The sequence below is a fragment of the Poecilia formosa genome, unplaced genomic scaffold (assembly GCF_000485575.1).
Source record: "Poecilia formosa unplaced genomic scaffold, Poecilia_formosa-5.1.2 Scaffold203, whole genome shotgun sequence".
NCBI classification, from domain to species: domain Eukaryota; kingdom Metazoa; phylum Chordata; class Actinopteri; order Cyprinodontiformes; family Poeciliidae; genus Poecilia; species Poecilia formosa.
In genome coordinates, this window is record NW_006800142.1 from 213,730 (window position 1) to 227,113 (window position 13,384).

Sequence of the window (13,384 nt, forward strand, 5' to 3'; positions counted from 1 at the left end):
CTCCCCGCCCCTGATCCCCTGCAGTGCATTTTAAAGAGGTAAATGTCAACCTGGTAATCTGTGTTTAGCCTAGAAGAAGCAGTGGAAATTGGGGACGGGGTGGGTATGAACAAAGACCCCAGAAAACTACCCTGGTTCCTGCAAAAGGTTCCTGCAGTCAAAAACGCGCCTTTTGTTACATTCCTCCCCCTGCCAGAGTCTGAGTTACGTAGAGGTGTACTGTCTCTTTAAGAGCTCACTGCCAGTCTGTTTCGTATTGATCAATCCTCCATTTTCCAACACACAGCGGCGGCAGCGGGAGAGAGCAGAGAGCCACCCCTCTACCTGGAGAGGAAGCCAGGGACCAGGGGCAGTCATGGCAGCGAATATGTACCGGGTTGGAGGTAAGGCTGGTGGATTACATTTTAGAGCGGTAATCGCTTAAAGTCGCTCTCGCCATGATTAACGCAGACTCGGTTTTGTGTATTATTCAGAGCGTGGTCCGTCGTTGCTTCCCTTCGTTTTTTTTTTTATTTTTTTTTATTTCCCTAAAGCTATATAGCTCACTGAGAGATGATGGTGAGTCTGTGAAGAGAAGGGATGGTGATGAGGACTAAAAATTGCTTCAAAATGTCCACACTTCCTTTGTTTTATTTTCTCTTCCTTTAATGAAACTCGGCATAAACACGGACAACTTGAATGTAATGATGCACCCAAAGTATCGTCAGTGTTGCTTTTGTCTGAGAAATCCCAAAAGTTTTTGCCTTTGTTCAACTATTTCATGTCCTCGCTCCTATAAGTAGCATTTTGAGCACTTCACTGACCTCCAGGGACCGCTTTTAACTGACAAAGCATCCAGGAGTTCAGGCAAGTGAAGGCAACAGGGACACAAAAAAGTTGAAAGATACACTTAGTTTTAACAGATGGAAATGAGGGGGGTGGAAATCTTCTAGCATCCTTCTGGATCCTTTGCATATGTACAACTAGGGTGACCTCCGTCTTTTTTTTTTTTTTTTTATACAGGCAATTGCTTCTAATACCTAATTAAGATTCCTGATTCCCCCTCCCACTCACTTTCTGCTACATCCTGATGGTGCTCAGTAAAAATACTCCAAAAGGAAGTTCTGGCTGCTGTTCCACCGTTTAATTAGAACAGTGTTTTTTTTTTTTTGTTGTTGTTGTTTTTTTTAGATTTGTTAGGTTTAAAACAAAGAAAAACGATCACAGAGTACTCTCCATTGGTGTACTTTTCCCCCTTGCCAACGAATGTACTGGGTAAGGAAGTATGGATTTTCACTGTGAGATTTCAGAAAAAACAAATGTTTCTAATGTTTCACACAAAAACTTGTGTGTTTTTGGGTTGATTACATCAGGAGAGGCAGAGGTTAATCAACACTACGGAGGAGAGGCAACTTTTGACAGATTCTCATAGATTCTGAAATGTGACTGCAAGGGCTTTGACTGTACACGCGAGTCCGGATTTGACTGAGGATCATCAGTTCATGACGGACAAGGCGGTGAAATGATGACTGTGACATTTACTGCGTTCTGAACTTTTATTTTGTTCAAATCAATTAAGTTTGTGCTTAAAATTTTCTATTAGTTTTTGAATGCGTTCACCTCTGGCATCGACTTGAATCGTGGTGATGACGGTGTGGTCTGTACTGCAGGTGGATGCGTGTTTTGGCCAACTGGCACACTTGCTCGTTGGTAAATATATTTGGTGGGAATAAAGGGGTGACTGCATCGCTGGAGAAAACATCATAGGAACTGAAGATGTTTGGAGAAATGTGGGGGGGAAAAAATCCATTCCTGTCTGACCTGATCATCTTGATAAACCAGCTGCAATCAGCATTTTTTTTTAAATCCTTGGATGATTTTTTTTCTTTAAACATTAAAATTATTCATACTTGGCCTTACGTTTATGTTCATTTTCTTTCTCTCTTTTTTCTTTTAATAAGCTCACTTACACGTCCGAAACTGTTATATTTCATCTTAGGCTCATTGGATTGTGTCTAAGTAGCAGGATTTGGACAAACAGGGACTCATATGGTTTCTTAGTAACTGTTTTAATGCTTTCTCCATTTACTGTTAGACGGTCTTCAAGTTAGACGTATTTAAATGTTTAAGATAAATGAAAACACCTATTTAATTTTTCTCTCACTTGCTTATTATTCATGGTAGTCATAAAACAAAGTTATTTTCTTGTAATTCATGCTGAGAAAGTGATGTTCTTATAAAAGAATGACCAGAACTGCAGAAAAAAGTAGCACAAACCTTGTTTGTTGTTGGCATAGTTTCCAGAAACCCATGTTGTGTTTGGAGATACAAACTCAAACTTTTTGTTGCAGTCGCTCATAACAGAAGCGACCAACTCTTAAATGAGAAGTCTGATTAGGTGAACTGCAAAAAAGAGGAAAAGCATACAAATGGGTGCCCTTTAGAGGTCTGATCGGGTTCTTGTGCCTTATGTGACGTCACCAGAGGCACAAGCTTGTTTTTGAAAGGATTAACTTTATCTTGACTAAGTCATTTACAACCAGTTACATAGTTAGGAAAACTGACAAAAGGGAATTCCTTTATAGATGAGGAACTACTCAAGTGAGGCTGATTGACTTTTACTAATTAGCTTTGAAGTTATTAAAGCCAACAGGGATGTTAGCTTTAAAGCTAACTCTCGACCAGCGTCATTACAGGAAGACGTGCTGCTGGGCTGGTCTGTGAGCACAGTAGGTTCTTTATTCGTTCTTATTTTTATTGTTTTATCCGTCACCGTGCCCGACGGATAAAACGGTACTGATTGTACAGTTCTGTTTCCAGCTGATTGTAAATGAAGAGAAGGGAGCGTGGAAGTGAAAACGATAACTTAAATGTTTAGGGCCCGTTTCCATTCGATGGCCAACGGTTGTCTTGTTAAAACGGGGCTGTGGGGACTCTGCGCTCGGCTCGGGCACACGCAGCGAACGGTGTGAAATTGAGCAAGGCCAGGTTGAAAATTAACACTTCTCTGGCCACATATTGCTTAATTCGGTGCATGTCTCGATGCTGCCAGCCTGGTACACGGGTCCAAGGAGCCTGGATTCACATCTCCTGTCTCCGAGTAGCTACAGCAGCTTTGCTACAAGTTTCCTCCTCTGTATCCCTTTCAGCTTGTGGGATTTGGCCCACATGCTGTTGCGCTGCATGTCTGCAAGTTAAATGTAATTAACGAGAAAAGACCAAACTATTTTATGTAAGGCTGTTAATTATTTATTTTAGACAGTAGTAGAGATGCGCCAGTCTCTACACAGTTTTCACTTCGAGTCTCATCAGTCAGACAAGTCAAATACTGAAAAATTCTTCTATTTTAAAACTAAAAATACCCTCTGTTTTTGGTCTATAAACACATCAACCAACAACATGAACTCTGGCTCAGTTTTTCTAAAATAACTTATAAAATGTCAGAGGTTAAGAATGCACAGCTATTGCCTCTATCAAGGAGCTGGATGAGTATTTTCTCTTTTTTTTCCTGCGTTCTAGTCCTTTTAAAAAAAAAAAGAGGAATGGAGCAATTAGCATCAGCCAAGTAAAATCTGATTGGTGCGTGCGTCACTTAACGGCGCTTTTGGTCTGTATAAGAAATATTGAAATAACTATAGGGGCTGAAGTATTTAGATGGATTTTAGTTTAGGCCAAAAATAAACCGTTTTTTACTTGCACTTTGACATTTCACATCCTCCTTCTTCCATTTTTCTACCAATGCATGTAAACTATTATTTTTTTTTTTTGCAGTATTTTCAGCAATTGTGGGGATAAATAATCAATAGAAGGCTCAAATCTCATGCATCTTCAATCATTGTATATTATTTTCAGAAGTATTTGTATTTCACCCGGTCTCCTGATCCCTGCTTGGGCCAGCTGATATCATCATCGATTATGACAGCTGATCAAACAAAATAACGAAGAGCGATCTCCTAGTGCTGGACATTATTTATTCAACCTCTAATTTAAATGCATTTTACTACAAAATACAGGAAACCTCCGATGTGCATTTATGAAATCTTATGTGAATTTCTTTTTCCTATCCAGCCCAAAAAATTGTCACTTTTTAACCTTTTTAAAAAAAAAGACTAACAACAAAAATCACAAACTTTCAGAGATAATTTCAACCTAGCGTCCCGACAAAGCCTGGTCCTCAAAGAGACAACCGTAACTTTGCAGGACAATAGGGCCCGTCTTGGGAAGGCAGCGGCTTCCCTTTTCAAAGAGCAGTGGACAAAAGATGGCTTCTTAGGCCTTGATGTCTTTTTTTGTTAACCGTGCTGGCCGCACTCTCCTCATCCGGCACATGCAACGCCAGTGTTGGTGCGCAAAGTGTTGATGACTAACAATGAGCTCACACAGCCAATGACTCGTCATCTCAGGGGTATTGAAGGTGGCCATGTTAGTTTTCAACTGGATGGAAATGATTCCTGCAACAAACTAAATCCAGCTAGAGACAGAAAGCGTGGATGGGATTTTTGCATTAGATCTATGATTTTTATTTTTATTTTCTTTACCTTATACTTTGTGCATTTATAGTACGTTGAATGATTCAACAGAAAATGATGCCGGTATGAATGCGATTGGCCAAGGAAGCACAAGGCTCGGTAATAATGGTTTCCTCAGAAACCAAGTTCAGAGAGCTCCTCTCTCTTTATTAAGTCATCCTTACAGACATGAATGTTTCCATTTTAGCACGTCAACAGTAGGAACTGCTGGGGGTTTCTCTTAAAAAAGAAAAATTACACAGATCCAAGTTGGTGCGATTTCTCTTCGGATCAATCATGTTGAGAGACCAAAAGTAAGTGTAGGCCTTAAACTGTTCAGATTTTCCCACCTGAGGTGTGGCTGATACCTCGGCTCAATTAGCAAAAGAAATCTTTAATGGACAACTCCAACAAACGGCGCCTAAAGTTGAGCTTGTCCTCTTGCTGCGTATCAGCACATGCAGCTGTTCCATTCCACTGTTGTTTCAACAGGATGCACCGTATTTACTAGCTTTGTGACATGATCTGACAAGAGAGCAGTAATGTTAGAAGGGCCGCCAACGTTTTGACGAGAAGGCAGCGTCTCATGTGACAAACAGCTGATATGGTGTTCTGAAAGACTTGCGTGGAAGAGAAGATCATTTGATTCTTGAGTCGATGGTTAGATTACACTACTAAAGTTATTTCTTCTAAGGTTTCACACTTACTGTTATTAATCTAGAGAGTTTTATACTGCTTTTGTTTTCTCATTGGAGTTTAATTAAAACTTGTCTTTTTTTACTCGATTAACCGTCAGTGTAGTTTTGTGCAAGACGACAAAAGTATACACAAGTTGCAAAGGACTGTTTGGAGTGCAATAATTGTTGGCTATTGTTATGAACTTGCAGTTTTTGTACTAAAATACTATTCAGCCATTTGGACAGAGTCTCATGGCAGCAGACACTCAAAATGCCAGAAGTGATGAAGCCCAAATGAGGGCAAAAGGGAAAAATAGGCATATATCACAAGTAATATCATTGCAATGTTTACCAGTATTATTGCCACTCCAAGATATTCAAATATCGTCTAATCCCAAGATATTCTCATTCTTTTTAACCGTTTGACTATTTATCTGTTACATTCAATCGCTGTCACAAAATGTTTAAAAGGATTTGGAAATCCTGAGTCTGGAAAACTGTGGAAATGATTTGAAAATCTTGTTGGAACTTTTGTAAAAATAATTAACCACAGAAGAAGAAGGAACAAATGTTTCACATTCATTTGTTTGCAAGTTTCTTGAGTAGTCATAATGAATTGATCTTAGAAGGAATGAAGAGATTATTAAAGCTCACGTCCCCAAAAGAGATGCACCGAAATGAAAATCTGGGCCGATATTCTATATAAATATCGCTTTTATGGCTAACTGATATTTATCAATAGACCTCATTAGGTTTTTGATACCTTGAAAAAACTAACAACCCCACTAACTTCACCCTTTCAGTTAAACTCCCCACTATTTTTTCTGCATCACCATCACATGTCCAAACAAATACTACATACAACTTCCTCCTCTGCCCCTTCAGAAACATAAAACAACAAGATAGAAATAAATATCGGTCTGTAATATTAGCCTGGCTTTATTTTTTGGACCGATACCGATATGTTGAAAAAAAGAGAAAAGACCAACATCGGCATTGTGGATCCCTTGTCCTAATCCAGAGTTTTACTAATGGCAAAGAAAGTGCATTACTAATGCACTTTCTGGGAATGTGTTTCGCAAGCTGAAAAACAAAAAGGATTTTCTTTTTAATGCATTTATTAAAAAGGAAAAGATTAAAAATTTTCAGCATTTGTCCTGCCAGTCAAGGAGAAATTGACCAATTGATCCGTTCTTCCCTAACAGGGACACGAACAACGGAGGTTTGGTAGAAAATGGTGAACAAGTTCTAAAACAGAACATGATTTAGCTTGACTTATACATTTATCACGCGGATATTCGTACTTGGTGAAACGGTTCTGGTGTGAGAGAACCTCCTTTATCAGAACAGAACAAAATGTTTCACAGCTGGAACGCAGCACAGCTCCTTCTAGTGGGAATCGAGGCCTCAGCCAGAATAGACATAAGGAGTGATTAGAGCTCGCACAAGATGTTCAGCCATCGTATGGACACCGGAATATCATTTTGGGACAATTTCACATCTGCTGTGAATAAATACTCTGTGTTCAAGCAAGTTGTATTGCAACAAACACTGCTGTAAGCTCATCTAGCATTTGCAGAGGAACTCTCCATGTTTGCTTGGTGCGATTCGTTTGATGCTTGAAAGTTATTTACCGATACACAAACCGATTAAGTGGAAAAAAACTTTGAGAGAGCTCATAGTTTGCTTGGATGAGCGCTGGTGTTAATTTCCCACGCTGGCAGTTGTCTCGGCCCGCAGCTCCGGTGGGTGCGCTTCACACAGTGAAAGTCGGAGGCTTCTTCGCAGCCTTCCTGCCAAGTTCAGGACAGCCAGTTGGACAGATGCATGACAGCAATTACATTCCCTCAACAACGTGTCACCATCGCTGCATTTCAGAGACAAAACATCACCCATGTCTGTAACAATAAATAGTGTTAGCCAAGAGCTAACTGTTGTTGTGTTCCCCCTTCCTGCTGGCAGGAGCAGAAATATTTCAAATTTCAGATGTGGTCGGCTTCAGAATAAGCAGAAATGTTGCCATTGTTCAGAACGCATGGCTGATGCATGAGTTTAGCTCTACTGTTTCACATAAATCTCTGCTAAAGACTGACCTCTAAGAATATCCATGAAGACGTTATGTGAATTGGGGAGAGCTTTACTATCTAAGTATAGAAAAAAGGTAAGTTTGACTTCACAATATTACATTTCCAGCTATTACCATAGAAACCTCCATCCCTCGTCTATGCCAGTGTGGGCGGATCTTCCTCCTCTCGTACGTTGGCCTGGCCGTCTTCATCATTGCCTTGGGATGCTTAACTTTGAACAGGCCATGTTTATTTCTTACATTTAAACCTCGTTTGTTTTTGCCGACTGGTGACTGATTAGGTTTTCATGTCCTTGAACTGGTATCGTCTCTTCAGAGTTCTCTCCTGCCAGTCACATGCTGTGTTCTAGCTTTTAATTGGAGTGCCATTGGCAGGAACTGCTGGATCTCAGTCAGGTGATCAACACGTGTCGGCAGATGTTGCGGTAGGCATGGATACCACCCCAGCTTTTAAGCCCCTTTTCACTTTTTTCCACATATTATGTTACAGCTAGAAACTTAAGCGTATTTTAAGCAATGGACCAACAGAAAGTAGAGCATCATTTTGATGTGGAAGAAAAATTATACTCCACTCCAGGACTCTGGACTTTCTGGAACAGTAGCAAGAAAAAAAAAAGAGAGAAGGTGCTCTGGTCAGGTAAGACTAATTGGTGATTGCAGTGTCATGGCGTGGGGATGCTTTTCTTCAGGGAAGCTGGTGAGACTTGATGGATGATTCTAAACATAGGTCATATGTGAGAATACCAGGTTGAAGAAAAGAAAAGACTTCAGACAGAGGTGGAGGTTCACTCTCACACGGCAAAACAACCCTAACTGTACAATCACAGTTACGGGGGAATTGTTTAATTTCATTAATTGAAACATTCAAAGTCAAGATTCAAATACAACTGAGAATATGTTGGAAAGTTTAAAGAAAAAAATTGTTTGGATGCCCTTCATCAGATCTGACTGAGCTATACTTATTTCTGCAAAGAAATCTGTTAAAAATTTCACAACCTTGATATCGCTCTACTACTAAAAATCCCAACAAAACGCTTTAAAGTTGGAAAAGTTGGAAAAATGGGGGCGGGGGTAGCTTACAGGGTGCAAATACTATTGCAACACAATTAATTCACACTCAGGACCACTGTGTTAAGTTCCATCCATTCATTTTCTGTAGCTGTTTAATCCTATTTGGGGTCACGGTGACGGTGAACCTATCTTTAGCAGCCAATAGGCAAGAGGAGAGATGCACAGTAAACAGGTCGCCGGTCCATTGCAGGCTATTAACTACCTGCTTACGTAATCATCGGATGAGATGATATTTGAACATGCACAAAGTGTTGCAGCCGCCGTTGTGGGAGTAGCTTTGCTTGGGTTTTGTAAGTAATGTAAATGTCTCAGCAGACTGTCAAATGGTAAAATCACAGTTCATCTAAATTAGACCTCCAGGATGTTAAACCTGCATTTACTTGATGTCCTGTTTGGCCTCTTTGAGCTTTAGCATCTCTGCCACTAAACTCTGCACCAGGTGTGGGCATTGTGTGCAGGGAGAGTTCATAGGCCTGATTGATGAAATTTAAAGGCCAACCCAGTCTCATCAGTCCTTTGCAGTTGCGATACCGTATTGCGCTGGTATTGTGACAACGTTTTCATGAGTTGTGTAGATCTGGAGAGGGCTTCTGACGGTTTCATGAAGCACTTCCTGTTCATATTTCAGCAGCCCAGATTCTGGGTTGCTGAAATATAAAGACATTTAGTAGTTTCTTGGTAAAGAGTTCAGTCTGAGTAACTCATTTGCTACGGCTAACATGCTTCCCTCTACACTCTTCTGTTCTATGTACAATAATTAATTTGACGTAATTGTGTATATTTCCTTCATTTTTCACCAGTCTTTGCTAATTTGCCTACTTTTTAAAAATCCGTGCGGCTCAGTACGTCACGGTTCTCCTGAAATGCATTTCGGAGTCTGAGAGTCTCTCTCTGGCCTGGTTTGGATCAGCCCCACAGGCTCTCTCTTTTGGGGCTCAGGAAAATGCCTTGATTGGCTCACGCGAAATTTGCCTGCACCGTGACATCACAGCCGCCACAGCCTGCTGTTTGGCTGACGCTCGGAGTGGGGGATGGATGGTCGGGCGGTTGCACGCTGGGTGAGGCGGCGGGAGGGCTCATGGGAAACGGAGAGACTGAGCGACGCTGCTCAGTGCCTACAGGCCCTCTCTCTCTTTTTCTTTCTCTCTCTCTGTTGCTCTCATTTTGAGTTCCTCTCCAGGCTGTTCTCTACTAGGCTACAACTCCTCTCATGGTGGAAACTCTCAAGCAGCCTGCTCTTTGACGGTTAACTATTTCCTCACTGTCGTCGTGTCATTCTTGGTAACTTACTCTTCCTTAACCAGGAAAAACGAAGACGGTCAAAGTCTCCTCTTCTTTAGATGTAGGTGCAGACATGCTGTCATCGTCTTAAGATGCGTGGAAGCGAATCACACCCTTCATCACGTTAAAACTTTAAAATGTGGTCTTGCTTCATGTTTGAAACATTCGCAGCACTTTCTGGCTCCCAATTAATAAACAGCAGAACTGGTCCCTGCAGTTTGTCACAACACCCATTCAGAATGTCGCTTTGATTTAGAGCTTTAATAAAGGTGCAAAATTATTGCTGGGTCCTATGAAAAAAAAATTATTCAAATGATCTCGTTTGTAGATGCAGGCTAATCATTATCATTTTCTATGGCTGGTTTTTGATTAGATTTCTTTGCAGTATCAGAAAATCTGAACGTTGTAATGACGACTGATTTAGAAATACGCCTTACATGCTCAAGATCCATGTTTGTTCTGAAACATTTATTTTAGCATAGAATTATCCTTGATTTGTTGGCTGGAGGATGTAGCCAAAAAGCTTTCTTTTATTTTTGTATTTTATTTTTTTATAACGCATTATAAGGGTTTTATATCAGTAATTATTGATTAGCTTTTTGTTTTAAATGTCAAAAATACTGCCAAACTGGTGACGTGGCCATTTGTCTTTTATCCACAACTTGAGCTTTTGTACTTATTTCCTACTTTCATGCTTACTGCTCCCTTACTCAGGCGCACTGTGTGTAATCTGTACTGTGCACTCACTGCGCACACCGTCGGCAGACAATTGAAATTTCACAGTCAAGCGTACCGAGTACCTAAACTTTTCTTGACAAATTCTGTCTTTTTCCCACAATCTGAATGGATATCATACTAGCAAGTTCGTTGAGCCAGTTGGGCACCAATCCTTGTTTCTCCTCCACCAGGGCACCCATCGGACAGCTGCTGGTCCTGCACAGAAAGTGGCACACTATGCACTGTAGTGACGGGTTGCAAACATTATCAGCTTGGTGCCGCATACAAAACTTTGTGATCGTTGTTTCCCACCTAGCAACTTACTGTACGAGTCGTAAAATTGACAATTGTGCAAATGTCTGCATTGTGTATGAGCGGACCTGACTGAGTGATGCATGCCCGAACATGTTGGGGTGTTTACTCAACAAAGAGTGAGCGAGTTAGTTGATGCCACCAACCTTGTTTAGCCTACATTCGTGTCTGTTGTGTTAGATATCATTACTGTTTTGTGAGACTGTCAATACTTTGGCATGCAAATGCGAAGGTTGCTGCCAACCTATGCTAGACGCCTCGTCTATTTTTAAGCCAGTGTTTCCTTTCAGCTGCTGTTCTGGTTCTTGTTGGGTCATTACTGACCTTACCACTATATGCTTTACATCCTGCTCCCCTCGGACTTCATAACTCCATGAAGGACTGCCAATCACAGAACCAGAAGAGGGTGTCTGTGAATGGAAGACATGGAGAGAGTGCCGTATCACCCCTGCTGCTGAGGAAACGCTCCTGTAGGATTTCCTTCTGGTGAAGCTAGTTTTTAAGAGATCAGAAACCACAGATGGCGCTGAAGTTGGGATGGTAATTGCAGACTCCAATGTGGAGTCAGATGCGGGTTCCACCTTGATGCGACAGGCCGAGTCATCGGTGTTGCACTCTAACCTTTCGGTCAGATTTAGGGAGCTTTGGATTAGCTTTTTCTTTGTGTGAACTTTCAGTAACAAGTTAAATTGGAGGAATGTGCTTTTCTGTAGTTCTACCTTATTGTAGGGAAAACAGCGGTCTGACACTTGCCCATCTGCAGATTAAATGATCATTTCTACAGCTCAATTATCATGTTAAGTGTAAATTAACTGTAAAAACATTTTACTTCTACATTCCAAGATATCAATTTACATTCTTAGTCCAAGTATTGTTATTTCTTTTTTCTTTTCAGTCTGCTGTCTTATCTGGGTGTCTGAAACAGAGCTACCCGAATATCTTATGATCATCTTCTAACTCTCCAGCGCTCGATTTCATGCCGCCCTATTTGGTATTCAGCAGTGTGACGAAGATGTCATAGTGACAGTGGAGTCTGATAAGCTGTTACAGTGTGAGGGCTGATGGGCCTCGTGTGGATCCCCCCCAATGTCTACAGTGTTGTTCAGCAGTAAAAAAAAGAGTGCCCGAGAGAAAACTGCGCTCTACATTTCTTCTGAATTACTGCTGCTGCGTTGGTGAGCTCACAGAGGGAAGTTATTGGTCATTTCAGAGAGCATTGTACAGTTAGGTTTCTGTTGCCACCTTTTCTATTACTTTTGGCTACATTGACTGTAGATATTTTCTTAGAGTTTCTTTTGGAAAACTTGTGACTGGTTTAGATTTTTTTTCTCTCTTTATATTTCTAGCATTTTTTTTAGTTAAAATTGGCTAGTTAAAGCACATATTTCTGTCCAAGAGTCCATGGCATGGTAGAGCCTACTTGGCTTGAATCAGCATGGATGAAAAGATCTGTATACAATCCTAAACCAAGGAATCCAAAATAATTTGTCTTCATCAAGAAACTTAAATAATTCAGTCATAATCTTAAAAATGACTTATAACATTAAAATTTGAATTGCATTTTCTTTTTTTCTTTTTTTTTTGCATTCCTATCACTTTAGATGACTCTCACACCTAAATAATATGATCCTCCCTCTTCCTGGTTGCACGTTTGCCTCACTTGCCACAAAGTGTTAGGAGTTTACATGCACATAAAGTGAAAACTGCACTCTAATGGCAGGCATGAAGGGATGACTACATTATTGGTGGGTTATGTGCAATGAGTGATTGTTCATGTGTTAGCAATAGCTTGGTTGTTCCAAAAACCAATTTTGTAATAAATTCAAAATCAAACAATTAAAATTTGAGATTGTTGTGGCAGAAAAATACAGCAAAAACAATCATCAGCAAATATAGAATGTACAAGTCGATGTTTTTCCACCACGTTTAGTCTGCTGGCGGTCGCTGAAGCTGCGTTCTGTCCATCGCAACCCGAGCCACTGTAAAAGTTAATGGGATAGTTTTGCTTCCAGCACTTTCTTGGACTTATGGCATCCTGTCAGGTGTTGGCATGTCCTGCAGAAATTATTCATACCCACGGCAGACTGAGATTTAAGACTATTTTCATTCAACCAAGACGTTTCTGACAGAAAATGAGACGGATGTCTGTCATAAAATAAGAAAACGATCCAATCAGAAGAAACATGTTGTGAAATTAAAGCGATTACTTAAACCTACTAATGAATTAATTAATGCCTACCCTAATTTGGTGGGTATTTATTGCACTGTTTATGATTTACCGTGATAAATTTGTCGTTAGAATTTTGATTTATTGTTGTTGCAATAAATTCCAATTAATAAAGTTTAAAACTGTCCACACTGTTTGGATTGTTTTACTATTTTCCCCACTGTGTGTTCAATCAGCGTTTCGAGAAATGTTGACAAATTTATAAATCTGATTAAATCCGGTAACTGCGTGCAACTTAGTGATGTAGCTTTCGTTGTCACTTTTATTGTTATCACAATAGTACCACAAAATATTGTGATAAAGCTTTAAGTCTATATCGCTCACTCCTACTCTAAATAATGTTAGGTGAAAGTAGATGGAGACATTTTAGTTGCTGCTCCAGGTCTGTTAATATTTTCCTCTCATTGATGACTTTAAGTCAGAAATATTTAATATTTTAAACTGGATTTCCAACCCGCTAATCTTCTCAAAATTATATTTTGGCTACTAATCTTAATATTACTTCTTCAACTTTTAAATCTTTTAT

At 40.1% G+C, this 13,384-nt stretch overlaps 1 protein-coding gene across 2 annotated transcripts in view; it reads left to right on the plus strand.

Annotated features, from left to right (window-relative positions):
- The first annotated feature begins 261 nt into the window (after nucleotides 1-261).
- mta1 (metastasis associated 1) overlaps nucleotides 262-13,384 on the plus strand; it is a 43,484-nt gene continuing 30,361 nt past the window's right edge. Inside the window, exon 1 of one of the 2 annotated variants that reach the window (XM_007567044.2) lies at nucleotides 262-383. In XM_007567044.2, coding sequence (XP_007567106.1) covers nucleotides 356-383 — 28 coding nt within the window. In that variant the 5' untranslated portion in view covers nucleotides 262-355. The remainder of the gene's footprint in view (nucleotides 384-13,384) is intronic. The other variant, XM_007567043.2, reaches the window with a different exon arrangement.